The sequence below is a fragment of the Lissotriton helveticus genome, chromosome 4_1 (genome assembly GCF_964261635.1).
Source record: "Lissotriton helveticus chromosome 4_1, aLisHel1.1, whole genome shotgun sequence".
Taxonomy (NCBI): domain Eukaryota; kingdom Metazoa; phylum Chordata; class Amphibia; order Caudata; family Salamandridae; genus Lissotriton; species Lissotriton helveticus.
The window spans coordinates 2,067,086,129-2,067,112,748 of NC_136063.1; the positions used below are offsets into that span (position 1 = coordinate 2,067,086,129).

The window sequence follows — 26,620 nt, forward strand, 5'->3', positions numbered from 1 at the left end:
CCTGAGGAACCAGAGGAATGGTGACGACTTCCGGAGCGCTCGTGATGGCTCCGCGACCGCTCCCTCGACCTCCGGCCGGACCGGGATCGCTCTCGACGTGGGGCCGACACCCGCAGTTCGAGTAGCTTGCGGGACCGCTCCCGCCTAGCTTTACTCGTCAGGGCCCGGCAATCCACACAGTCGTCCACGGCGTGGTCGGGGCCCAGACACCGGAGGCAGAGTCGGTGATGATCCGTGACCGACATCGTGCGGTCACAACCGTCACAGTTCTTAAAACCGGGCATCCTACCGGCACCGTAACAGTAATCAAAATTCAAAATCTTTGGTCAAAAGACCGGAGTACTGCACTTCTCGGATCTGCGCTAACTGGCGCGGAAAAAAGAAGAACTGACGTCAGCGCGCGGAGGCGGCGTCTATATACTCCAGCGACGTCATCACGGCGCACGACGCCGACGACGGACGCGGAGCCGCAGGGGACGCCTGCAGACGACGCCTACCGACACGCAGGGGTACTGCTACGCAAAAGTTTCCGGATCCAGACTGACGCCTGGGGATATACTAAGGTAAGGAATCGAATACTAACCTGTTTCTTTCAGATACTGGATACGGTGGCCATTGATGTCAATCTAATCAGAACAGATCTCGCTAAGACAAACGAGAAGGTTAAGTCTCTCGATCTAAAGACATCCAGCCTCACGACAGATATCTCCGACTTGCATACAGAAGTACGCAACCTGAGAACTGCCAAGGACTTCTTTGCTCGTCGCTTGGAGGATTTTGAGGGCCGTGCACGACGCAACAACGTGCGAATTATTGGGGTCCCGGAGAACTCTAGTTCACTCTCCACTGATCTTCGTATCGAGGACCTTATCCTCAATCATCTCGCACCCAAGGGCCTGAGCAAATTCTTCGCGGTTGAACGCGCGCACACAGGGTGCCGTCCGATCATCGCAAGAATCTTTAACTTCAGGGACCGAGACGCCATCTTGCAGGCTGCACGGACAAGTGGTCCTACGCAGTTCAAGAACACCGCGATGAACTTTTATCCGGACTTTTCTCAGTCTGTTCAGACGCAACTAATGGGATTTCAATGGGTGAAACAGCGACTCAGACATGGAGTTGAAATATGCGATGATGTTCCCGGCCCGGCTGCGTGTGGAATATGACAATCGGACATTCTTTTTTGTCCGGCCTGAGGAAGCGAGTGATTGGTTGGACGCGCTGCCTGCTCGTCGTGCTGGCCGAGACCAAACTGGTGGCGCTGAGGGGGGGCCTAATACCAAGAATGACAATGGTGCCTAAGTCCTGAACACTATCCACCATGGACAGCTGCGGCTCACTAATTTCTTTGATCGTTCTAAGTGTATCCTTGGGGGCGGCGGGGACAGAGGGACCCTTTCCTCCTCTGGGGTTTTTTTGTGTAGATTAGTTGTTTTTTGCTAGGGCGACAGGCACACTGCAAATTGGGGTGGCTTTTGAGTCTGTGCATGGGTGCAGGGTGGGGGGGGAGTTGTGTTGGGTATTATTGGGGGGAGGGGGGGAAGTGTGTGGGGGTTGTTTTCTTTTTCTTCAAGGCAACAAACTGTTACGACTTCGGACATTGGTGTGGTGCTCGTTCTGAGATGGGAGTTCATCGTGGGCTTGGATGGGGGGTAGGGGGTTGAAGCTACTGTGCTGGAATGTGAATGGGTTGGGAGATCGGATAAAGAGGGGGGTGGTTATGCAGCTCTTGCGGCGCCTCTCGCCCGATGTACTGCTACAAGAGACATTTCATTGGGAATACTTGCCACGCTCTTAACAGGCGGGGTTATCGTCTTGTTGCTCATTCTGGATTTACTTCTAGTTCTAGAAGGATGGGCATATTGCTTAAGACCTCACTCCCCCTCGAGGTTGATGACGTGGTCCTTGACACTAGGGGTAGATATGTTGCACTTGTAGGTAGGTGGGAGGGGAGAACAGTTTCATTAGTATCGGTGTACGTTCCTCCTGGCTTACAATTCACAACATTTGCAGACTTGGGGCGGGTGGTTTTGGGTCTCCCGGAGGGTGTTCTGATACTAGGTGGTGATTTTAACTCCGTCGTCTCTGGCAGAGCGGATCGCTATCCACCCAGAGACCTTACAGCTGCGCAATCCTGGTTGGGTGAATTTTTGGAAACATTGGGGCTTGTGGATTGTTGGCGGCTTATGCATCCAGAGTAGACGCAGTTCACTTTCCACTCGGGCGCACATGGTAGTCTTTCTAGATTAGATTATGTCCTGGTGCCGGCGGCTCAGTCCTCTTCGATTGGGGAGATTAGGCACCTAGCCCGGGGTGTATCGGACCACTCCTCTCTCTGGTTTCATTTTAACCTGAACACAGGCGCTGACGGGAGGGTGGCCCCGATTAACCCCTGGTATCTTCTTAACCCCAAAACCCGTAATGAATTGATTAAATCATTAGATTTGTATTTTGCTGAAAACGTGGGATCTGTGTCCTCGCCTGTTTCATTGTAGGAAGCCTTCAAGACTGTTAACAGGGGACAGGCATTGTCTTTGATTGGGTGTGCTAAGAAATGTAGGAACGGGACAGTTGTACGTCTCGAGACAGAAATTACTGAGTTAGATAGTACACTGGAGCGAAACGTTACTCGAGACGCATTGCATATCCTCAGTCTCAAGCAATTAGAATATAAGAATTTAGTTACTGATACGGCCAAGATGATGAGTAGGGAACAGCAGGGTCGACTGTATGATGTGGGCGACAAGGCAGGAAAATGGATTGCCTGGTGTAGGAGAGTAGGGTCTGCAATCCTATGATCACCCAGATTTTTTGCTTTTTGCTGCACTGGTTTACGACTTTCCCTGGCTGTGGGCCTGCTAATCAGACCCACAGCCTAGCTGTTCTCTCTATCCAAATTGTACTCAGGTACTGAATTGGCACTGGGCCCTCTCCAAGTCCCTGTACCCAGGGCTGAGGTGTACCCAGAAGTCTCCCAGGGGCTGAAGCATGTATTATGCCACCCCTGGATTGACTAACTAAAACTGACACAACTGGCTGCACGACAGCTGGGGCAAGGTGGTGTACTCACCCTTTGCTTTAGATATAGTATACCTGTATCTAACCCTAAAATGGACACACAGATCTCCTATCAGTCACTCCTATGGCAGGCCTTAACAATCCTGAAGGCAGAGTGCTTGGAATCGTGTGAGATGGTGCTCTGGCATGAGCTGAGCCTGTCTGCGGCTTTCGGGATCCATCCCTTAGCCGTTTCCATGATATCGCATACCATATACTCTTAAGTGCATTATGATCCTCGCGGTTATGTGCCAACTCTGGTATCGCTTTATCAAAACATGTCGAGTAAGGTGTCATACGAATTGGAATACTAACCCCTCGCCAATTCTGGCGACGGGGTTAGCATTCCACCCTTCTAGAGGGACACGACATGCCTGTAACCTATAACCCGGTTAAAAGTCAGACAGAGCCTTAGCATCCACAAAATGGATGCTGCCACCGAGACACAAGTCTGCCCTCCTGCTGCTGGGAGTCCTCCCAGAGCAGGAGACAAGGACAAAGGGTTTCCTGCCAGGGGCGGTGCCAGCACCGTCCCAGACAGGGTTTTGTGTATTGTAGGTAGGCAGGGCTTTAGAGGAAGGTGACTGCAAGTAGCACCCCGGTGCTCACTGTGCATAGGCCGGCTTGAACCAGTTCCAGGGTCACTCCAGACCCTGTGCTGGGGAAAAGCCCGCCAAGGAAGTGGGTGTAACCACCCCCCTCCTAGTCCCACCCATAGGGCAGGACTTAGTCGCGTGCCAGCCCCTTTTTACAGGATAAAGGTAGAGACTGGCCCCCTTCCAAATCAGATCATCTTTGAATCCTGAAACTACTTTCTGCGAAAGGAACTCAAGACTTCTTCCTAAGATTTCTCCCTTGTGACTAAGGAGTAGTCACCCTGCATCCGCAGGCACCATCTAAGAACACTGCGGTCTGCTGTAAGTCCTTCCTCCGGAATCCGACTGCCCAGCTCGACGAGAACCGGCTTCCCTGGCACCTCTGACCTCTACCCACCTCTACAGCCCAGCTGAGAACCGTGGGTGCGACGAGACCTCAAGGGACCGGCCATCTGCAAGACTGCACGACTTCTTTCCAGCAAGCCCGCCGAGTAATCTACTGGTGAGTGCTTTGGGGTCCGAGAAGCCCCGACTCTGAGCAGCTCCAGCTCCGAAGTGCAGCCCCCCAGCATCTCCACGATCTGCGTGGGGCCCTTCTGCTTTCCGCTGCTCACCGCGTTGTTTGGCTACTAGCCCGTTGGCTTGTGGCCTTCCTGACGACGCCCGACGACATTTCTGCTGCTGGTCCGGTTGCTCCAGACTGGCCCTTGCTCCCTCCAAGAAGAGGAGCACCCTGGACCCTCCTGGTCCACTCAAGACGCCATTTTGAGTCCACCGCGTGGGCTTGAATTAGCCAAGGCTTGTTGCCCAATCCTGGGTAACTTCGACGCCAACGACTTCATCCTCCGTGGGACAGCTCGCACCTCCATCCTGGTCGCCGACAACGCCTCCTGGTCCGAGAGACTGCAGAGCCCAGCAGCGCCCACTCACCTGACTGCGGTGACTTCGCCCGGTGCCATCCTGGTGCCCACTTAATCACTGGCTAGTGATTCAAGAACTTGGTCCCCTCTACTTTCAGGTTTCTTCTTCCTTGATCCAGGCTTGGATCCATCGAACTTTCCTTCACTGGTCGCCTGCCAGCAACTTCTTCCTTCCAGGCTCCTGGTCCGGCAACGAGATCCCCGACGTCTTTTCAGACCTATGCAGCTGCAGCCCCTGGGCTAGGTAACTTCGGCACTCCGGTGTCCCAGCATAGCCTCACTATCCTAGGGTCAGGATCCACTGTCGTTTTCTTCCTACCAGGTCGGGTTCGCCCGTGAACACTAACTTTGTGAATTCTAGCTTCCATAGACTTTGTCCCGCATCCCGCGTGAGAGTGCACACTCTGCACCCGAGTCCCCTAGGCCTCCTAGTAGTAATCTAACGATTCCCTAGTCCAGTCCTAGCGATTCCAAAGCCTATTAGAACTGTTACTTACCTGCTAGTAATTCGCATTCCACTTTGAAAGTATATGGTTTTTCGTGCCCCTCGGGCATTTGTGTAACGTGCTAACTTAAAAGTATTTTCGTAAGAGTTTTGTTGTGTGCTTAGCACCCTGTCCTCATAAAGAGTACAGGGTTGTTGTGATTCTAATAAATACATTGTTTATTTTCATAACACTTGTGTGGTGTCCTTTCACGGGGTGTTCAAGGGGTAATGTGATGGTAAAACAGCTGGCTTAACACGCCCTCTAGAGTCTTAGCCTTAGACTGCTCGTATCCATGCTACTAGGATAGCTGGTCTATAAGGTTGACTTACAACCAATCATCAATAAGGGTTGTTTGGACTGATATATAGTGATCACTAGAATAGTGAGCACTGCACATCAGGCCAACTTCTCACACCTGGTTAGACAGAAAGGAGAGAGCGAGCTGTGTGATTCCTGTGATTGAGAAATCGGATGGTGTGCATGTGACGGACCCTGCTGACATTGTTGAATGTTTTGCTGATTATTTCCGAGAGGTTTATACCTCGGTGTCCGACAGACCCGAAGAGGAATCTCAGTTGTTAATTAGGGATATCGCATTGCCTTGTTTGTCAGAGTCTGATCGGGACTGTTTGGATGCCGCACCCTCGGTGGATGAGGTGGCTCTTGCGGTGCGCTCTATTTTGGGTCCCAATGGCCTTCCCATCGAACTGTATAAACTACGCCCTGACACGCTAGCGCCATATCTCCGAGATATGTTTTTGGCTGCGCGAGAAACTGGCTCCCTCCCTCGGGATCGGCATCTTGCGACCAATGTGGTGATCCACAAGGAAGGCAAACCACGGGATCGTTGCGCATCTTACAGACCTATCTCGGTCCTGAATGATGAGCCTAAGATTCTTGCCAAGTTACTCGCTAACCGCTTGATTACGGTGATCAGTGATCTGATTCATCCGGACCAGTCGGGCTTTATCCCACATCGTAACACAGCATTGAATTTGCGGCGTTTGCATGGTGTTCTCGCGAGGGCAGCGTCATTGAGTGAACCGGCCATCTTGGCGTCCCTGGATGCCACGATGGCCTTTGACACAATCGAATGGCCGTATCTTTGGGCCACACTTGCCAAGTTCGGTTTTGGCGCTGGCTTCATTAGCTGGGTGAAACTCCTGTACGAGACGCCACTGGCGCAGGTAGTAGTGAATGGTCGGGTCTCCGTGCCCTTTGCTCTTGGGAGGGGCAGGCGGCTGGGTTGTCCTTTATCCCCGCTTCTCTTTGCTCTTGCGTTGGAGCCACTTGCTGCTTGGCTGCGGTGGGAACCCTCAATGAGGGGTATATATTTGACTCCGGACTTTGAAGATCGTATTTCATTGTACGCGGATGATATATTATTGTACCTCACGTCTCCCCAAAAATCGCTTAATGTGTTATTCGACGTGCTTAACTCCTTCCGGAAGAACTCGGGCCTTGTTATCAACTGGTCAAAATCCCATATTTATGTGCTCGCCGGTGGTGTCCCCCTTCTGCCGCGGGGATGTCCCATCCAGGTGTCGCAGTCTGGTTTTAAATACTTGGGTGTGTTTATCTCATTGGACCCTGCGGTCCGCTATGAACGTAATCTGCTCCCCCCACTCCAACGTTTGCGTTCGGATGTAGTGAGCTGGCGCAAATTACCGTTGTCTTCGCTGGGGCGTGCAGCCCTTTTTAAAATGATGTCCTTACCGCGGTTTCTAAATGCACTCCAGAACAGTTTTGATGTGATTCCGTCGAAGTACTTCCGAGAGGTAGAATCCTTGCAGAGGCAATTGATATGGGGCGGACATTCGCGCATCGCTCTTCCAAAGTTAACGCTTCCCTGGTATGATGGCGGCATAGCACTTCCGGATATTAGACGGTATTGTCGGGCTTCCCAACTTGCTGTCATCAACCATGGGATATATGGTCCGGCGTTGAATCCAGCGTTTGAAATGGATAGGTGGCTGCTACCGGGTGGTGACTATAACAGGGCGCTTTATTCGGGATCCTCCCGTTTGCAACTCTCCGGTCCTACCGCTATAGCCGTGCGAGTATGGCATAACGTGAATGCAGCTATGGGCTGGAGAGATAGATTAACCCGTGCAACCGCGCTTTATGCCTCCGCAAAATTGGGTTGTCTGTGGAAGACGAAGGGGTTTGACAAATGGGATACGATCGGTATTAGTGAAGTGCGTGATCTTTGGGTTAAGGGCAGGGTAAAGACCTTTTCGGACTTACAAGTGGAATATCAGCTGAGTGATAGGGAATTCTTTCGTTATGTTCAAGTATGTCATGCCTTGAATTCAGTTTTTCCTGTGGGTAGTGATGTTCCGGAATCCTACCCCCTTGAAGATCGTATATTGGATGGTCATGTGCCGGATAGCACCATTTCTTTGTTTTACAAAAAGATGATCAATGACCGGTCAAGCCTGCTTGGTGTCCTTAGGGACACCTGGATTGCTGATGGTATTGAATTAGACGACGAGGACTGGCAATCTGCGGTCTCCTCTCCCAGGGAGGTTGTGATTCCGGCCCGCCTCCGCCTGGTCCAACTCAAGATCCTCCATCGAATCTATGTCACTGGCCCCCGCCTGATCCATATGGGCTATTCCGCGGATGGCTTATGTAGGCGTGGTTGCGGTCTCATATAATTTGGGAATGCCCTGAGGTGGTGCGTTTTTGGAACCGTGTACATGATGTGATGAATGATGTAACGGGTATTGTGATGATGCCAGAAGCCCGACGATGTCTATTGAATGTATGGGGACCGAATGATTATGATGTGTCACAGCTTCGATGGGCGACTCTTGCCAATATGATAGCCAAACGAGATATTGCACAATTATGGGGGTCCCAGAGGCCCCCCACAGTGTCTGCCTGGAAAGAGAATATGGACTGGTGCATGTTTAGAGAGAAAACGGTGTATGTGGCGAGAGGTAGACCCAGAAAATGGGGGAAAATTTGGAACCAATGGAACTCGTACCGGGGAGATATATGTACGCCACCACTCACTGAGATCTCTAGTCTTCCCCAATCGCCCTGACCCGGCATTCCTGCTATGATGTGGTGTAACTTATCGTTGATATGCAATTCTCACCTCCGACCCCCTTACCTGTAATCGATAAATTCTGTCTTATGTTATCATGTATCTCCCATCCTCCTTGAGCACACGCCTAATGGTTGCACTATTGTTATATTGCCTTGTTTGTTTTTTGATGTTTTATTATAATTTTATTTTAAACTTGTAACCTGTGTTAATCTTTGTTTTTAAAAAAACGTACTGTGGCACTTTATACCTTGATCTCCCTCCCTCTTGGGCATCGACATCCCCTGATCCTTCTCCCCGCACAGCCGAGTAAGGCGCTGTAGCGGGTCGCAGGAGGATCCCCGTCATTCCCGGAGCGCAGGCCACGCCCACATTCTTAGGCCACGCCCCCACCCCTACATAAGCCGCGTTTTCGCTGACACGCGCTGTAGGCTGATGCAACGAACTCCTGAGGCGGAAGCCGGGAGCAACAAACGCTTATTTTTAAACTTGTAACCTGTGTTAATCTTTGTTTTTAAAAAAACGTACTGTGGCACTTTATTCCTTGATCTCCCTCCCTCTTGGGCATCAACATCCCGTGATCCTTCTCCCCGCACAGCCGAGTAAGGCGCTGTAGCGGGTCGCAGGAGGATCCCCGTCATCCCCGGAGCACAGGCCACGCCCACATTCTTAGGCCACGACCCCTCCCCTACATAAGCCGCCTTTTCGCTGACACGCGCTGTAGGCTGATGCAACGAACTCCTGAGGCGGAAGCCGGGAGCAACAAACGCTTATTTTTAAACTTGTAACCTGTGTTAATCTTTGTTTTTAAAAAACGTACTGTGGCACTTTATTCCTTGATCTCCCTCCCTCTTGGCCATTGACATCCCCTGATCCTTCTCCCCGCACAGCCGAGTAAGGCGCTGCAGCGGGTCGCAGGAGCATCCTCGTCATCCCCAGAGCGCAGGCCACGCCCACATTCTTAAGCCACGCCCCCTCCCCTCCCCATATAGCGATGTGTGTTCCGCGGACGCGCAGCGGACGGGCGCGCCGTCAGCGCGCCGAAGGCGCGCCAAAGGTAAGCCTGTCTGCGCCCGTCCGCGACCGCCCGGGACCAGGGGCCATGCACTCTGCCCCTGCTCTAACTTATACTTCAGCCCAGTTACTCTCACATGACAAATCGCAGATCATCCCCCCCCTCCTTCACCAGCGTATCATTTCTTTGGGTATTTCTGCCCCATCACCTTTCTTGTCCAGCCCCATGCCGCTCACTCCCCGGCCTATTACCCTTTTCTCTCCTGCCATTTCTTCCCCCCCGCCCCCCCTCACGGCCTCTGCCTACCTGCTAAACACCCGATCGGCCGGCAAGCACCAACTTGAACTCTTTAACCTACTGGACACCGAGACCCCCGACTTTCTGTTTCTAACAGAAACTTGGTTCTCAGCCGACTCTCTTCCCGACTTATTGTCCACCCTACCTGATTCCTATTACGCTCTTCGGGCGGACCGCCCAGCCGGTAAATCCGGTGGGGGGGGTGGCGATGATAATTCGCTCCACCCTTCAATTCTCGCTTCTCCCCCACCCCCCCATACCTGGTGTCGATTTTCAAGTCGCCTGCTCAGTCAACCTTCCGGCCCCTCTCACAATAGTTCTTATGTACCGACCCCCACAGAATATGCCTTGCTTTGTACCTACCCTACAAGAAATCCTGGCCACGCTTGTGGTCAACAATTCATCCGTGGTCCTCTTAGGAGACTTCAACTATTGGCCGGGCGATCCCAGGGAAGACCAGTCCTCCAAAGACTTTTCGGCCACCCTCCAGTGTCTTAATTTTCTTCCTCACGTTCATTCCCCCATTCATGTCCATGGTCACACACTGGACCAAATCTGGTCGGCTAGCTGCACCATACCCTGCCCCACTGTTCTCCCCTGTATATGGTCCGACCATTTCCTGATTTCTTTCTCTATCGAGCTTGAACCTCCAGAGAGACCCCTCATACCTAAGAACATCTCGGCCCGCAATTGGAATCGAGTGGATCTCAGCTCCCTCGGGGCCTCTCTCTCTCTTTCCCCTCCTGATCTTGCAAACCTTTGCCTTGATTCCCAAGTGGATGCCCTGAATCATTGGTTATCTTCTTCCTGCGACTTGGTTGCCCCCCTAAAGAAAGTTAAGGCTTGCCGTCCCCATGATGCCCAAAAGTGGTTCACGGACGAACTCAAAACTCTCAAACTGGACCTTCGGCGCTCTGAACGCCACTGGAGGCGCAATTATTGCCCCCTTCTACGTGCAAAATAAAAGTCGCTATTAGTCAACTACAAGAAGGCCATCCTCTCTGCCAAAACGACCTATTTTTCGGAGATAATTACCTCCTCAGCTAACAAGCCTAAGGAGATCTTCTCCACAATTCGCAATTTAGTTTCTTCTGACAGGGCCAACCTTAACCTCATCCCCTCCCAAGCTCTCTGCACTTCTTACAGAAAATTGAAAAAAATCAAATCCAACATTCCTCCATCCTCTATGTCACTCCCTTCCCCCGTTCTTCCCGCACCCTCCGCCTCTTTTCATCAATTTCCTCATATCTCCCAGGAGTCTTTTCTTGAACTCCTTCAGAAAGTCAAGTCGGGCTCCCCGACCGACTGTGTTCCAGCTCGTATCCTGAGAGAGCTCTTTACCCACTGTCCCGCACCCCCTCTCTCCCTTCTTAACGCTTCTATCTCATCTGGTCTAGTACCAAAATCTTTCAAATCTGCCATAGTCTTTCCTATTCTAAAAAAAAAAACGGCCTAGACCCCTCTCTCCCATCCAACTTCAGGCCCATCTCCCTCCTTCCTTACCTCGGGAAGATCCTAGAGAGCTACATCACCACATGCCTCTCCAACTTCATTGAGGGAAACCATCTTCTGGCCTCTCACCAAGCGGGATTCCGCCCACTCCACTCCACTGAATCAGTGGTCTTGTCCGTTCTAGATGAACTTAAGAGCAAGGCTGACTCCAATCTACCCCAAGCCTTGGTACTCCTCGATTTGTCCGCTGCGTTTGACACGGTCGACCATTCCATTCTACTTGACCGTGTCTGCGCAGCAGGCATTCGAGGCACTGCCCTTTCCTGGCTCTCCTCTTTTCTCACCGAACGGACTCAGGCGGTCCAGCTTTCTGTTTTTTCTGCCCCCTTCCGCCTGGTCCCCTGTGGCGTCCCCCAAGGCTCTTCCCTGTCCCCTCTCCTCTTTAATCTTTACATTTACCCCCTCATCCTTTCTCTCCTTGAAATGGGGGTATCCGTATATAACTATGCGGATGACCTCCAGCTGGTATTCGATCTCTCTTCCCCCTCTGAATCCCTACCCAAATTTCATTCCACCCTAGCCTTCATCTCGGGGTGGATGTACTCCAATCAACTCAAACTCAATCTGGACAAAACAGAGCTGGGCCTGACTGGCCATACCATCTCTCCTTGGTCTGCTGCTTTTTGGCCCTCCACCTTTGGTCCCTCGCCCACGCCAGCGGCCTCTGCTAAGACCTTGGGCATTAAAGTCAGTCGGGACCTCTCCATGCACGCCCAGATTAGTTCAGTTGTATCTTCTTGCTTCCTCTCCCTCCGGATCATCCGGAAAGTGTCCCTTTTTTTTCTTCCGATGCCCTCAAACGTATTATTTCGGCTCTGATTTTGCCCCGTCTTGACTACGGGAACAGCCTCTTCGTAGGCATTCCTGCCTACGAATCGCCGTCTTCAGGCTATTCAAAATCAGGCCGCCCGTCTTATTTTTCACCTCCCCAAGTCCCTCCACATAACTCCTGTGCTGAAATCCCTCCATTGGCTTCCCATTCGCCAGAGAGCACTCTTTAAAATAGGCTGTCTGGTCTTCATGGCCCGAGCTCGCACTGCCCCGGTCTTCATTAATTCTCTTATCAGCCCCTACACCCCCAGCCGCTCCCTCCGCTCTTCCAACCTAGCCCTCCTTAGTGTTCCGCACTTCCGCAAATCCAAGACTGGAGGTACTCGCTTTTCCGTACTAGCCCCCTGCTTCTGGAACAGTCTCCCGTTGACCATCAGATCAATCCCAGTCTACCTCCAGTTCCGTAAGGTCCTTAAGACCTTCCTATTTTCTCAAGCGTACTCCTGCTGACTTCCTCAGTAGAGTTCCTTCCCTTTCATCGGTCTACTTCAGCGCCAGGAAACCGCTAGGTCGCAGTGCGCTTTACCAAGTACTTTCAATTTCAATTTATAATAAAAAGTTTAAAAAAAAAGCCATTGTAGCAATGTCCATTGCACAATCTATCATCTTAGATGAAGATCGTTCACCTTTTTCCAGGATCTTTCTCGCTTCCGCTTTGGCACTCTCTGGAAGCAGATCAATGAAAGGAGAGAGATCGCACCACATGTGGCGTTCGTATTGTCCCAAAATTGCTGGTGCATTCGAGGCCCTAACAAGGAGGCTAGACATAGAGGAAAACCTCTTGCCTACATTGTCCCTGTGCCTGCCCTCTCTGTCTGGTGGTGCAGTCACGGGTGCCGTCGGCTTTCTTGATTTTCTTAGGGTCACCTGAGAAATAACAGAGTCCGTTCTAGGTTGACCAATAAGACAGGGCGGAATGTCCTCCGGTGCCTTATATTTTTTTCTCCAGACGCGGTAGAACCAGAGTTACAGTAGCTGAAGACTGCATCACCTTCTTGCCTACATTCCAAACATGCTCTACTATCATCATAGAGGAAACAGTCTGATTGTACCACAGGAACAGAAAGGCCAAATCTTTTATATGCTCTTTCCATAAGATTATGGAAACCTCCTATGATCACTGGAGGCGAATGCACAAGGTCCGGGGATGGTGAAGCCGGATCTGGGATAACATAATCGTCCCATTCTGCGTCAGGATTTTGGATATGTCCCTCATTCTGATCCTCATCAGATGAATCATCATCATCACCATCTGGCACAGTAACTACATCATGCCCTCCTGACACAGGCTGTTCTCCCTGCCTTTGAGATGTTGATGCCACAGAAGTTTTTTTTATTCATTTTTTTTTTTAATATATCCCTCGACGCGGTCGTTGATGGTTGTCGTAGACAATGTAGATATCGTCGTCGACACTGCCATCGTAGTCGACACCGCCGTCGTCGACGACGCTGCCGTCGTTGATAACACTGCCATCGTCGTCAACACTGCCATCATCGTCGACGATATCGTCGTCGACGGCGCAGTTAACATCCAGTTAACATCCAGACCCCTTTACCCTCTGAACTCCCCTCCCCCACCCTCCCTGAACAGAGTCTCATTTCCAGCGGCAACCTCTTTCTAATATCTCCACGTCTATACAATAACTATATATGCTATATCTTCCTAGTTTCTGTTTTTCTTGTTACTGGGTGTGTGCTGGTATTAGTGGGGAGCATCCGTGTTAAGTGTTATCTGATCCTGCATATCCTTAATGTCTTAACCTAGTCACCCATGCCCGCACATCATCCTCTATGTTTTTGTCATGTCTGACCCGTTTCATACGTATTACTTCTGCAGTCACCCATTCACATCATTGGGGTATTCCCCACCTGGCCTCCCTATATGCGGACCACAACCCCTGCTATTTAACCCCTTGCTTGCGCACGACGGCCGGAGGCCATCCCGTGCCACAGTGCTTGTGTGCGCAAGACAGCTCCCCGACTAAACTCCCTGACAAAACTACCAAACCCACACGTCTGAAAAAGACACCCGGGGGAGTCCAGCGAGGTATGGCTTGCATGGGTCCCCCAACGTTTTCCTACCCAGAATCCCTTGCAAACCTCAACTTTAGCTGAAATGAATCACTTTATTCTCAAATTTCCGTTTGGGAGAGTTCTGGAATCTGCGTGGATCCACAAATTTCCTACCACCCAGTGTTCCCCAGGTCTCCCGATAAAAATGGTACCTCAGTTGCGTGGGTGGGTCAAGTACCCGCGAAAGGCAAGGGTCCAAAACATATTGAGGAGACATCAAAAGTACCTATTAAAAAACAACTATGTTTTGCAAAGGGGGTCACCAGAGTTTTTGGCCCCGGGCTCGGCGGCCATCTTGGGAAACTTACCAAACCCAAACATTTCTGCAAGCTAGACACCCGGGGAGTCCAGCGAGGTATGGCTTGGGTGGATCCCCCAATGTTTTACTACCAAGGATCCCCTGCAAACCTCAAATTTAGCTGAAAAAAACATTTTCACATATTTTTGGATGGAATCACTGTGCTGGCACAAAGGTCCTACCCCACTGCGTTCCCCTAGGTCTCCTGAGTAAAATGATAGCTCACTTGTATGGGTGGGGCAAGGACCTGTGACTGGGAAGAGTCCAAAACATAGGGATTAAGGGTATAGCACAGAGAATTCAAGCGCTACATTTTTTAAAAAATACGTTTTTAGCCAATTCTATATTGGACACCCACACAAGTGAGGTATCATTTTACTCGGGAGACTAAGGAGAACGCTGTGGGCGAGGACATTTGTGCCGGCACGGTGATTCCACACAAAAATATGTGGAAAATGTGTTTTTTTCAGCTAAATGTGAGGTTTGCAGGGGATTTTGGGTAGGAAAACGTTGGGGAATCCATTCAAGTAGCTGAGGGGAATAGAATATCCGACTAGTAGAGTGAGCGATTGCTAAAACAAAAGGAAAAAAAACAAGCATTAAGAATTCCTTAGGTTGGCATCAGTGTTGCCGCGTAGACTAGTAGCAATGGGATAGATGAGTACCCGCATAGCCCAACTCTGGAATGGGAATTAGCAGAGGAAAAGCAGGTTAAGATAATCAGAAGAGAAAATAAAGTTCAGGATGATCTGAAAAGATGAGAGGAGCTGGATGGGTTTATAGAGGTATAAGACCCAGACACTGGGCTCGCTATGATTGTGAACATCTGCTGGGGAACGGTAGCTCTGAGACACATCCCGTTCCAGGTTTGGCAGGGGGGAGGGGGGAGAGAGGAGGGGGTGAAGAGGGTGGAAGACCCTTGTGACCTTAATGCCTATTTTATACAATAATACAATGGTTAAGATTTCAATTTCTGTTGAGGTTTGTGAACCATGGATATCTTACCATTATTGTGAATTGCTAAAACTGATAACATTTTAACAAAGGAATTCTTAAAAATAAAATACAAAAGGAGAGAAATGCTTGCAATTTATCTAACCACTGGCAATAGCTTGGGCCAGCATTCCAACTCATCATTCTTATGCCTACAATGCCATCTCATTTTGGACCCAGCCACATGTAAATCAGTCTTGCCCCTGCTCAAAAAGAACAGTCCAGCCCAAACTGAAAGGCCAGTTCTTCCCTGACCAGGAACACTAGCATTCCAAGACCGGCTTTGCTACCCCGTTTGGGGCTCAGGTGTAGCTTGGTTCCAGTAGGACAGTGAGCTTTAGACCAATGTCTGGGGACACCCTTCCCACTATGGGCAGTATATCAAATAAACAAAAGGAAATATGGAAGGAATGTTTGAAATTTATCTCACCACTGGCAATCATTCGGGGGATTCTCACTTCCACTATTCATCAATGAGAACAAATGTATACTCACAATAAAAATGCTTTAAATTACAACCAATAATGAAGAAAAAAAATTCGGAGCATATAGCAATCCTAAGATTATTTAGCATGGCAATGCAAGCTATAGGCAACCTCCAAAAACAGGTACAGTCACTTCATAAAATTCACATTTTTATAATTTTCGGGAACATTAGATTGTTTCAACAATGTAAAACAAAGAAAAAACTAACCAACTTTTCTTTATCTTCTGGTCTGCTGCATCCATCAGATTGAAACTAAAAAAATTCAAATGCAGGAAAAATTATTAAAGCCAAAGAAGAAAAAAGCCACCCTTTTAAAGAAACACTTTTGAAGCATACAAAACTAAAATGAACGTTTTTTATTTGCCCGTATTACATATCTGCCGTACGATTAACCTTTCTACTTATCTCCCAGCCTAAGTTTGGTGTAAATAGGTTTTAAAACAATGCACATGAATTTTTAAAATAGCACTCCTATCTTGCTCATTTTAGTGTGAGCACATCGTACATTTTACATTTAAGCACTAGGCTGTCGGGTCTAAATCTGACAATGGCACAGATACAGCTGACTTGTATCGAGCTAGACCTAGAGTGTAGTGTTGTTAGATGGCTGTTCTTAAATACATTCTCAGTGTTTCTTCCATAAGTGACTAGTGGAATCGTCTGTGCACAGCCAGATGTGGAATTTGACATTTAGACAGATCGTCCCATTTGTGGCCACTTGACAGGAAACGTTCAAAATTTTCAAATGTTTTAATCACACAACACACTTTTCAAAGACCTGGGTACAGGTACATGCAGCGAGATTCTGATTGGCATGCCCAATTTTATAAGAGAAGGCAAAAATACAAGCCACCTATAGCCTAAAAACAGAAACTGCAGTAGAAACAAACCAGTTACCTTCTGTAATGACTTATCTGGTAGAGACGTAGTCTAGTCGCAGATTCCTTCCCTTACAATTCTCCCTTAGAATTCTCCCCAACAGAACCTCTGCGTGTTGATAGCATCGTGCAACTCTGTAACGCAGTCGACAGAGTCCATACAAGCCCTTCCCTAACGCACAGACGTCAGTTTCCTCTGTGACTAATTTCCGCACCAAAACGCAGAGCCACCGTAGAAACTGGTCATGGAAACAGTGTGCCAAAAAGATTGCTACATCTCTGAATTAACCACTACAAGTGGTAACACTATAATAAGCATTGGCATAACCAAAAGGTCGCGCTTTTGGGACCTTTTAGGTATTTAGTTATGCAGCACAATATCCTTGGTGCAACAACACCAACTGTTGCATGGCTAAAGACTTATAAGGTCCCAAAGGCGAGACCTATTGGCTATGCCAATGCTTGTTGGTTTGTGTCTGTGATCTAGACCATTATGCTTAAAAAATAATGGGTTTATGTTTAAAAAAAAATGGTTTGTGACAACAACGGCTTTCATTTAAAAAAAGATATATTTCTTATGGCGACAAAGAGAATTTTGGCTAGTAAAGAATTATTTTTAATTAAATAACTTATGAAGTGACAAACATTAAAATGATACCAACCCCAAATTTATTTGGGTCATGGCTACTATGAGGCTAATTTTGATTGTGCAAATTAGAATCTGGCCAAAACCCCTCAATGGCTTGCAGTGTGGCAAACTGGTAGCTTTGTAGAGCTCTGGTGCAATTTGTCAAAGCCTTTCCACTACAAACAAGCATTGGCAAAGCCAACCGCTCTCACCTATGGACAAACTATTTGCTTTGGTGGTAGGGTGGGAAACGCAAAGGTGGGTGGAGGTGGATAACAGGAGGGCAGATGGGGGTGGAAAACAGGAAGGTATAACAAGAATGCATTCAAAAGTTGACACTTAAGTTTTATTGGTCCCTAAAAACACAAATGTAAAATATTCCTTTTGGGCCTGGACTGAGAAAGTCAAGTAGGAATCCCATCGGACTCCAGGGGGGGACTTTAATTTTTTTGGGCTGGCATTTAAAGACGAATGAGGTATTAGTAAACTTTAACATATCTCAAACTCCTCTGACTGCCATGCAAGAAAAAGTTCTTCAAAAGGGGATACATTTTGTGCCCACATACCACACTAACGAATTGGATACAGCTATATCTTTCTACAAATTCATGAGAACTCTGAGACTGAGACATTTCTTCAATAACATTTGTGAACCACAGACTACACAAGATGATAGCACTCTAATGGGCTTACGACCACAAAGCACTTTTGTTCCACCAGCAAGTCACAAAGTGTTGGATGTCTTTGAATCTCTACTTCAAAAGGATCTACATGCAATTTTTCAGATTAGAAGAAATTCCAAATCTAATCTCACTACCAACGAACGACAAGCCTTGCACCAACTGGCTACCAATGAGGATATAATCTGCAAAGCAGACAAAGGGGGTGCCCTAGTAATCCTGGATACTACATACTACTTTGACAATTTGACCACTCACTTTATGTGGCAATGGATACTGACCCTACAATCACATTCAAATCAACCTTAGTTACGATTGTGAACAAAGCAGTTTCTTCCAATACCCTCACAGAAAAAGACAAGAGGTTTCTAATAAAAGACCACCCGCAAGTACCCTACATCTACTTGGTGCCAAAAATCCATAAACACTCCAGTAAACCTCCTTTCCGTCCAATTGTGAGCACACGTAATTCAATCCATAAACCAACAGGATTATACATTGAGAAACATCTGCAGTCAAGTGTTAAAGGTATGTCCACATCCTACAAACTACTACAGATTTCCTGACTAAACTCAACAGTATTGAAATTCCTTCAGACCAACCCATAATCCTGTGTACCATTGATGTAAATTCATTATACACTTCAATTCCTCATAATCTAGGCCTTAAAGCCCTGGAATCAGCCCTAGTTCACACTGACAAACCATTGTTTTTAATTCACTCACGCTGTGTAAAAATTGACTACGATTTTTAATCCACTCACGCTGTGTTAAAATTGATTAATAATTTTAAACCACTCACCCACCGTGTACCCACGCTCATTCCCGGAGCTGCCAGGGGCATTGGGGCTCATTTCCCAAGTCTGTGCTCGGTGTTTCAGCCTGCCCGCCTCGGTCCGACTCGGTATCCAATACCGTAGAGCGGAGGGCGGGACAGGTAAGAGCCAGACACTCCCAGACAGTCGAGCGGTTACCGCTCTAGCCTTACAGCTCAAAGGGCTATTTAGGCTGCGAGGAGGCGTTGGCTGATTGCGGTAAGTGAACGACAGTGGCAGTGTCTCCCGACCCCGCTTGGTGCCAGTTAATATTTTCAGAGTGGAACACTCTGTATGGTATTGTGGATCTTGTTGCAAAACTTATATGTCACTCTTTTAAAATTGATTACTAATTTTAATTCACTCACGCTGTGTAAAAATTTACTACGATTTTTAATCCACTCACGCTGTGTTAAAATTGATTAATAATTTTAAACCACTCACCTACCGTGTACCCACGCTCATTCCCGGAGCTGCCAGGGGCATTGGGGCTCATTTCCGAAGTCTGTGCTCGGTGTTTCAGCCTGCCCGCCCCGGTCCGACTCTGTATCCAATACCGTAGAGCGGAGAGCGGGACAGGTAAGAGCCAGACACTCCCCGACAGTCGAGCGGTTAGCGCTCTAGCCTTACAGCTCAAAGGGCTATTTAGCCACTCGTCGGGACTAGCGCGCAGCGGTTGCGCGCAGTGGGGCGCCTCAGCTTGCGCCTAAGACGAGCCAAAGACCAGCCCGTCTGCGCCCGTCCGCGACTGGACGGGGCCAGGGGCTATGGGGGTTACATCTGTAAATCTAGGAGCTCACTCTACTAGTTGGATATTCTATTCCCCTCAGCTACTTACAAAATTACAGGGGAAAGCGTTACAGGGATGTATAGGCGGAGAAAACTTTCTTCTAGAAGGGCCTTTTTCCTGCCGCCATTGCCGAACCCAGTTTAACACGCATAAGGAGGAAGGTGGCCTTACTGGTCGCATTGATAGGTACCACCCTAACCCTATCAGTAATGAAAATGATAATGCTTCTTTAGGGATCAAGAATCTGCTCTGTAACGTTCATTATCGAAACACACAGCCGAGGTATGGGATCTAATCTCCTCGAAAGAACCTGATTTGTGCTTCCTTACAGAAACATGGCTAAAACCCCACTCGGTTCCTGCCATAACCTTAGGAATCCTGACTGGGTACAAAATAATTAGATTAGATCGCCCCACCAAGATAGGGGGAGGGCTTGCGGTTGTTCACAAACAGGAAATTGATATTTCCATATTAGAGGAACTAAGCACACCAGAACTAGAATTGCTTATCTTTAAAATTAGCTTCACACCCAAGGGAAGCCGAATGGGAGCTTTGGTGTACCACCCTCCTGGACCATGCACAAACTTCTCTAACACACTGGTTGAAACACTTGCCTCATATATGAATAATGACAGTGACTTTTTACTAGTAGGGGATTTTAATGTGCACAGTGAATTAGGAGATTGCAGTGAGGCACAATCTTTGCTGATGGACCTATCCCTACTGGGCTTAATACAAAGAAATTGCGGGCCCACACATCAGGCAGGTCACACCCTGGATTTGATCCTATCCAATTCTCCTTTGGTCACTTGCCTTCCCCCAATGCAAGTAAATTGGACTGACCACTTTATCATTGAATTTCATACTCCCCACATTAAACCTACCCCCTCAGGCCCGGTTCCTTTGCCCAGCAAACAAAGAAAGTGGCATTAAATTAATCAAGTTTCATTCAAAGAAAGGTTTGTAGAACCCGCTATCACTCCTTTAGAGAATATCGAAACAGCTCTAACAAAATTCGAAACTGTTCAAACCACGCCCAGCCCATAAACAAGAAGTCTGGTTCTCAGAGCATTTAAGGACACTGAAACAAGCCGCCAGAAAACTTGAAAAGAGGAGGAGAACGTCCCATTTGGCGGATGACAAGAACCGCTACCGGGACTCCCTATCAATTTATCACAAAGCCATTCGCACAGCATGCAAAACACACATCGCGTCCCAAATCACAGCTGCAGGAAATTCTCCTAGGGTTTTGTATCAAATCCTACAATCTTTTGTCAAACCTGTAGCGTGTGAAAGTTCTGAGTTGGAATCACAGCAGCTATGTGATGAAATTTCCCAGTTCTTCACTAATAAAATAGACACAATTTATTAGAAAATTGTTAATTCTAATATGGCTTTTAGTACAGACAAATCACTCCCTGAGATTAAGGACGAACCTAATTCCATCACCCACACCCTTGACATGTTCCCCCCCCTATCACCGCAGAGGAGGTATTATCTTTAATCTCACAGATAAAGAGTGGAAGTCCGGATGACACGATTCCAGCTAGAATAATGCCCATGCTTGCTGAAGAATTATGCCCTGTGATCCAGAGGCTCGTAAATCTCTCACTAAGCTCAGGTGACGTCCCCAGGGGATGGAAACGGGCCTTGGTAAGACCGATCAGGACAAATACCGCCATACCATGGACCGAATTATCCAATCTTAGGCTCATTTCCCTGCTACCATTCTTAGGGAAACTGACCGAAAAACAGGTCAATCGTCATCTGTCAAACTACATTGAACATGCAGGGGGGTTGGACTATTCTCAATCAGGGTTCAGGCCGAAGCACAGCACGGAGTCAACCCTTCTGTCAGTCACAGACGACTTGCATATGTATCAGAAAAAGGGCTACGCCGTGATCCTGGTACTATTAGATCTGTCGGCAGCGTTCGACACCGTGTCACATACCATCCTGACTGACCGGTTGGCGAACATTGGACTAAAGGACAAAGCCCTTGCCTGGCTAAGGGGTTTCTTATCCAATCGCACCCAGAGTGTCACCATGGGTGCATATCGCTCAGTGGAGGTAGAGATTTCGAAAGGGGTGCCACAGGGCTCTTGTTTGAGCCCAACCCTCTTTAACATCCTGGCAAGAGTGATGCGCACGTATGGCTTCATCCCAGTGTCATATGCGGATGACACACAGCTCCTCTTTCCTTTCAAAACTCTCTCCACTAAAGTAAAGAACTCCTTCTCATTATGCATGAAGGCTGTAGCACAATGGATGTCCTCGAACTGCCTTCAGTGCAATGTCAGCAAAACAGAAGTCATGCTGTTCAGGGAGGCTAAAATGCTATGGACTCCTGATTGGTGGCCACACGACCTGGGAGCAGTTCCTGAACCAAAGCAGGTAGTTAAAAATCTGGGGATCCGTTTAGATCAAGAACTTTCGCTGGAACAGCACAGCAACTATGTCATAGGCTCATGTTTCCACACTATCAGCCTGTTGCGCAAAGTTTTTCCCCTGCTCCCAGATTTCTTCAGGAGAACTCTGGTACAGGCTCGTGTTCTAAGTCGGATCGACTACTGTAACGGTTTGCTACTCTCTGCAAACGAGGGAGTGCTGTCCAAGCTCCAAGTAATCCAGAACATATCGGCCCGCCTGGTCCTGAATGTCCCTCCGAGAACTGCGGCCAAACCTCTTCTGGACCAATTACACTGGCTCTCAATCCGGCAGAGAAAAACGTTTAAAATATGCTGTTAAATACATAAAAGCTTTAACGGACAAGGGCCCGTCTACCTGGAAAACAAATTCATTCCATATGTCCCTATCCGATCTCTCAGATCCAGCAACCACCTTCTCTTGGTGGTGCCCCGTGCAAGAAAGGCCAGACACGGAGGTAAAGCTCTATCTGTAACCGGACCATCACTGTGGAACAAGCTTCCTCAGTCTCTCAGACAATGTTCAGACCATCTAAAATATAGAAGACAGCTCAAAACCCTGCTGTTTAGAAACCAGATCTAGATCCATCTGATGCTACTTTTGCTCCGTCTTTGTTTCCCTGCTCCCAGGCGCAGAGATACTCCTCCGGGAGTTTATTCAAGTGCGTTACAAACCCGCAAATAAATAAATAAATTGTATTTACAAATTTTCATCATGGAACTCATGCAATTTATGCTACATCACAGTTATTTCAAAACTTCTAACAATAACCATTATTTACAACTATCCGGAGTTGCCATGGGCAATTGTGCCGCTCCGGCATATGCAAATCTTTTCATGTATCTATATGAGAAACAACATATCCTTCAGAACCATAATTGGCAACCATTTTTATGTGCTTATTATCGTTACATCGACGATATTTTCCTAATATGGAAAGGCAGTGAAATTCAATTACTGGCAGCAATTGACAATCTTAACCAAGTAAATGACCGAATACAATTTACCCACACATGCAATAAATCAGAATTATACTTTTTGGACGTCCAAATCAAGTTAATCGATAACCACCTGGTCACATCCATTTTCACCAAAGCTACTGATCGAAATAACTATTTGCATTTCAACAGCTTTCACCAATCCAGTCTCAAACGTCACTTACCATATTCACAACTACTACGAGCAAAAAGGATCGCATCCACTGAAGATCTTTTCAAAGAAAGCAGTGCGAAAATTACAGATAAATTCCACCAACGCAGTTACCCCAGATACATAGCTCAAATGGCAGAAGACCGGGTAGCCATAAAAGAAAGGAACAAATTACTTAAACCCAAAGACAAACCTAAAGAAAAGGACTCTTGCTTAGTTTTTGTGTCTAAGTAACAGCCCAAAAATCAAAGAGACTATTCGTAAACACTGGCCTCTTTTACAATTTGAAACAGATTTCAACAAAATATTTGATAACTTTCCGATATTTGCCTACCAGCGTACCAAAAACATACAAGCACTGCTGAAGAAACCATCGATTTCAAGTTACAGTAATTTCAAAGGCACTCTGCCGTGCCATAACTGTGGTCACTGCAGTAGCATAATAAAAGGAAACCCTGTTCTCCACCCCACGCAAGCCACTCCAATACAACTCCCAAGTAAATGCAACATGCCACACCAGCAATGTCGTGTCTCTCCTTAAGTGCCCGTGTGGACTCCCATATGTGGGAAAAACTGAACGTAAAATCAAAATAAGACTAACAGAGCATCGCAGCAATATCCGTACAAAAAATTTGAAATCTTGTATAGGTGCATATTACACTCAAAATGCTCACAATCCCAGTCAAATTCAGTTCCTGATCCTTGAAGTTAATGAAAAATTACCGCACAGGGACAACAACAAATACTTACTTCAGCGTGAACTGTACTGGATATATCGCCTTAACCGCTTCCGTGCGGCGCGTTAGCCGCGCCCTGTGCTGGACATTCCAGAACAGGGCGCGGTCGTGACGGAACCGTTCCGTCATCAGCACAGCTCAGCCGTAACTGATGACGGAACGGTTCCGTCACCAGCATCGAAGGGGTTAATGCCCTCCAGCCAAAAGGGCTCAATGAAAGACTGGAATATAGTTGCCACCTTTAATATCGGTTCTTTTTCAACACTATATGATCGTCATTATATGACCATGACCTCTCCCAAGGCTGTCAGCCAAAGTTGGCTTCTTTGTTCTTTTACTTTTCATTTCTTCATTTCCTCATGCTTATTTTCCTCTTATTATTTTATATTTCTCCCTTCTTAGTTCTCGCTTATTATCATTTTGTTCCTTTATTAATTCTTTTTATCTCTTTACAACTGTGTTTTTTTTCTCTTTCGGTTTTCTCTCACCGTTTTACCTTCCTCATTTTGTATCATTTGATTTTCAAATTTATGACCGTTCAAATTGTTGATAACGGTAATCAGCCACTTTCTTACTTTCATTTCTTACTTTTTGAGCTCTACTGAGTACCCGTTCTGATTCCTTACGTGTGATCCTCAGTCCTATCTGTGTTTACTTTCTATGATAACACTGTTGTCTTAGTCCTTCTTCCATGTTGTAACACTCCCATTATAACACGCATGCGCACAATCCCTAGCGTCTTCTGGGTTCGCCCACGAATGGACTAGCGGTTAATTCAATACTCGAGAAAGTAATTCCTACACAGTAGGTAAGCGTCATTTATTTTCGAACACTCGGTTACAGCTGTTCGTTACACTTAATTGAGCACTTCGTTTCCCTGAAATCATCGATAGATTAAGTTAGACCACTATCGGCTTTCATACCTTCACTATAACGGCACGTTAGTATGACCACGCGTCATTTCACCCGTTTAAATCACACAACTTCATGTTTATGTTTTCATTCACGATATATTCACAAAATCACCGGCATACAGATTGGCTTTCTTTGTAGTTCAGTCATCTTTACTCTCGTATCCCACGCTTTTTTGCACTTAGGATTGTTCCATATGACACCCCATAACCCCTTCCGGCTGTGTTAGTTTTGTAAACCCGTCCGTACACTTGCGAGCCCCACGGGACAACCCACCATGTTTATTACGTTTATTGTGGCGTCTTTTATATTCTTTTTGTTTTTGCCTATGTTCACTCAGTACACGTATAATCTATGTTCCCGCCTCCACCTGAATCAGCGATACATATGTATTTCCTTGTATTTCTGTTTACAGATTCCCACTGATGAAGGGCGTTTGCACGAAATGCATAGGGGATAATTTCACGCTTTCTATGTTACGGAGTACTTGAATCTCTTCCTTATGTCGGAATTGTGTTAACATCATTTGAATTAATCACAATCATATGATGGATCATGAAATTACATTTTTGAATGACAAAATGAAGAACAAATAAAAGTATACTTTGAATAAGCTCTACCATTTGGATAACATATATGCGTTAAATCGCAATAAGAGTGCTCAGCGTTTGCCCTTACTTGCAGTAAGGCTTTCCTTTACTTATACATATAGCACCTCAGGGACTAGGAGGTGAACACCCTGAGCACCTATAAGTATACACCATTTAACCCTACATGTTGTTACCTTTTTATATGATTGATTAACCACGTGAGAGCAGCGGCCCATTTCTGCTACTGTATTAGTAAACACGCCTGCTGCTCAGGGCCTGGGTTTAAGGTACAGAGATTGGACATTTTGGCGCTAGCACAAGAAAGCGCGGTTGGCGCATTAGTACTTACTGTTTTCGGGCAGGCTAGTCTGTGTCTCAATGGAGATCCTTTTCTAGCTCTTCAAAATGCCACAGAGAACCCATTCCCCAGGCAAAGAGGCGCAGACAGGACAATATCCTTAAAGTTACGCGCACGTGTCCACGTTACTGCTGAGGTGGGGGGGGGGGAGAAAAGAGGCCATACTTTGTATGGGAAGGGGTAAAAACTGCCCATGCCCCTACTCTTTCGGCACAGTTTGTCCAAGTACCCTTCTATTGCACCAATAAACCTGTCCTCCTCCCGGATGTCAGAAATCACAAATGACATCTCTGGACCCTGTGTATGGGTGGCTGCACAAATCCAGTTGCAACCAGCGGTTTTGCTGTGTGAACAGAAAAAAAAATAAGCAAATAGCGAGAATTTAGGAAGCACTTTAGTGGTAAAGACGAACCCAGCCAAACCGTCCGGAAATTGCTTCAGCAGCAGCTACGGCAGGCGGGAGAAGCGGCCAGGTTATTTTGTGGAGTCAGATTTAATACAGGCTGTCTAATAAAAACATGAGTCCGCTCCTGGCGAGCAGGCTGAATCTTCTAAACATTTCCTCATATCCTGAGAAAAGCAAGGAAAAAAGGTCTTAAAGTGTAGGGAAAACAGACGGATAGAAAGGAGGCTCTGCTCTGGTCTGTGAAATGTGGTCTGGTGTGGGAGAGAGGAGACGGGCACAGACGCTCAGAATAGAGAAGAAATGGGTAGAAATGGGAAGAGGGGCAGAAAAGACAAGAGGGAGGGGAAACAAGCGTGGAGGCGAAACGAAGAACAGACAGCGAGATGAAGAAAGGAAGGGAATAAAAGAAGAGGCATGGAAAGGGAAAAAAGTCAGGAGAAAGAGACGTGGATGGAGCTATGCTTGCAGGGGTATATTTGCATAGTGTTCTTGTCATTCATATGACCTCGCGGCGCTGGGGAACCTTAAAATGGGAAATAGGTTATGAGGCGGGGGAGAAGGTGGAAGCTATTCAGAAAATAACAAAGAGAGGAATGAGATGGAAGAAAATATATGACACTAATGGAAAA

The 26,620-nt window shown here is 47.4% G+C and overlaps 1 protein-coding gene across 2 annotated transcripts in view; it reads right to left on the minus strand.

The window, feature by feature from the left end:
- Positions 1-26,620, minus strand: part of THOC2 (THO complex subunit 2) — a 1,495,542-nt gene that overhangs the window by 1,170,474 nt on the left and 298,448 nt on the right. For both annotated transcript variants that reach the window (XM_078688746.1, XM_078688744.1), the window contains exon 13: positions 15,830-15,874. In XM_078688746.1, the coding sequence (XP_078544872.1) occupies positions 15,830-15,874 (45 nt within the window). The remainder of the gene's footprint in view (positions 1-15,829; positions 15,875-26,620) is intronic.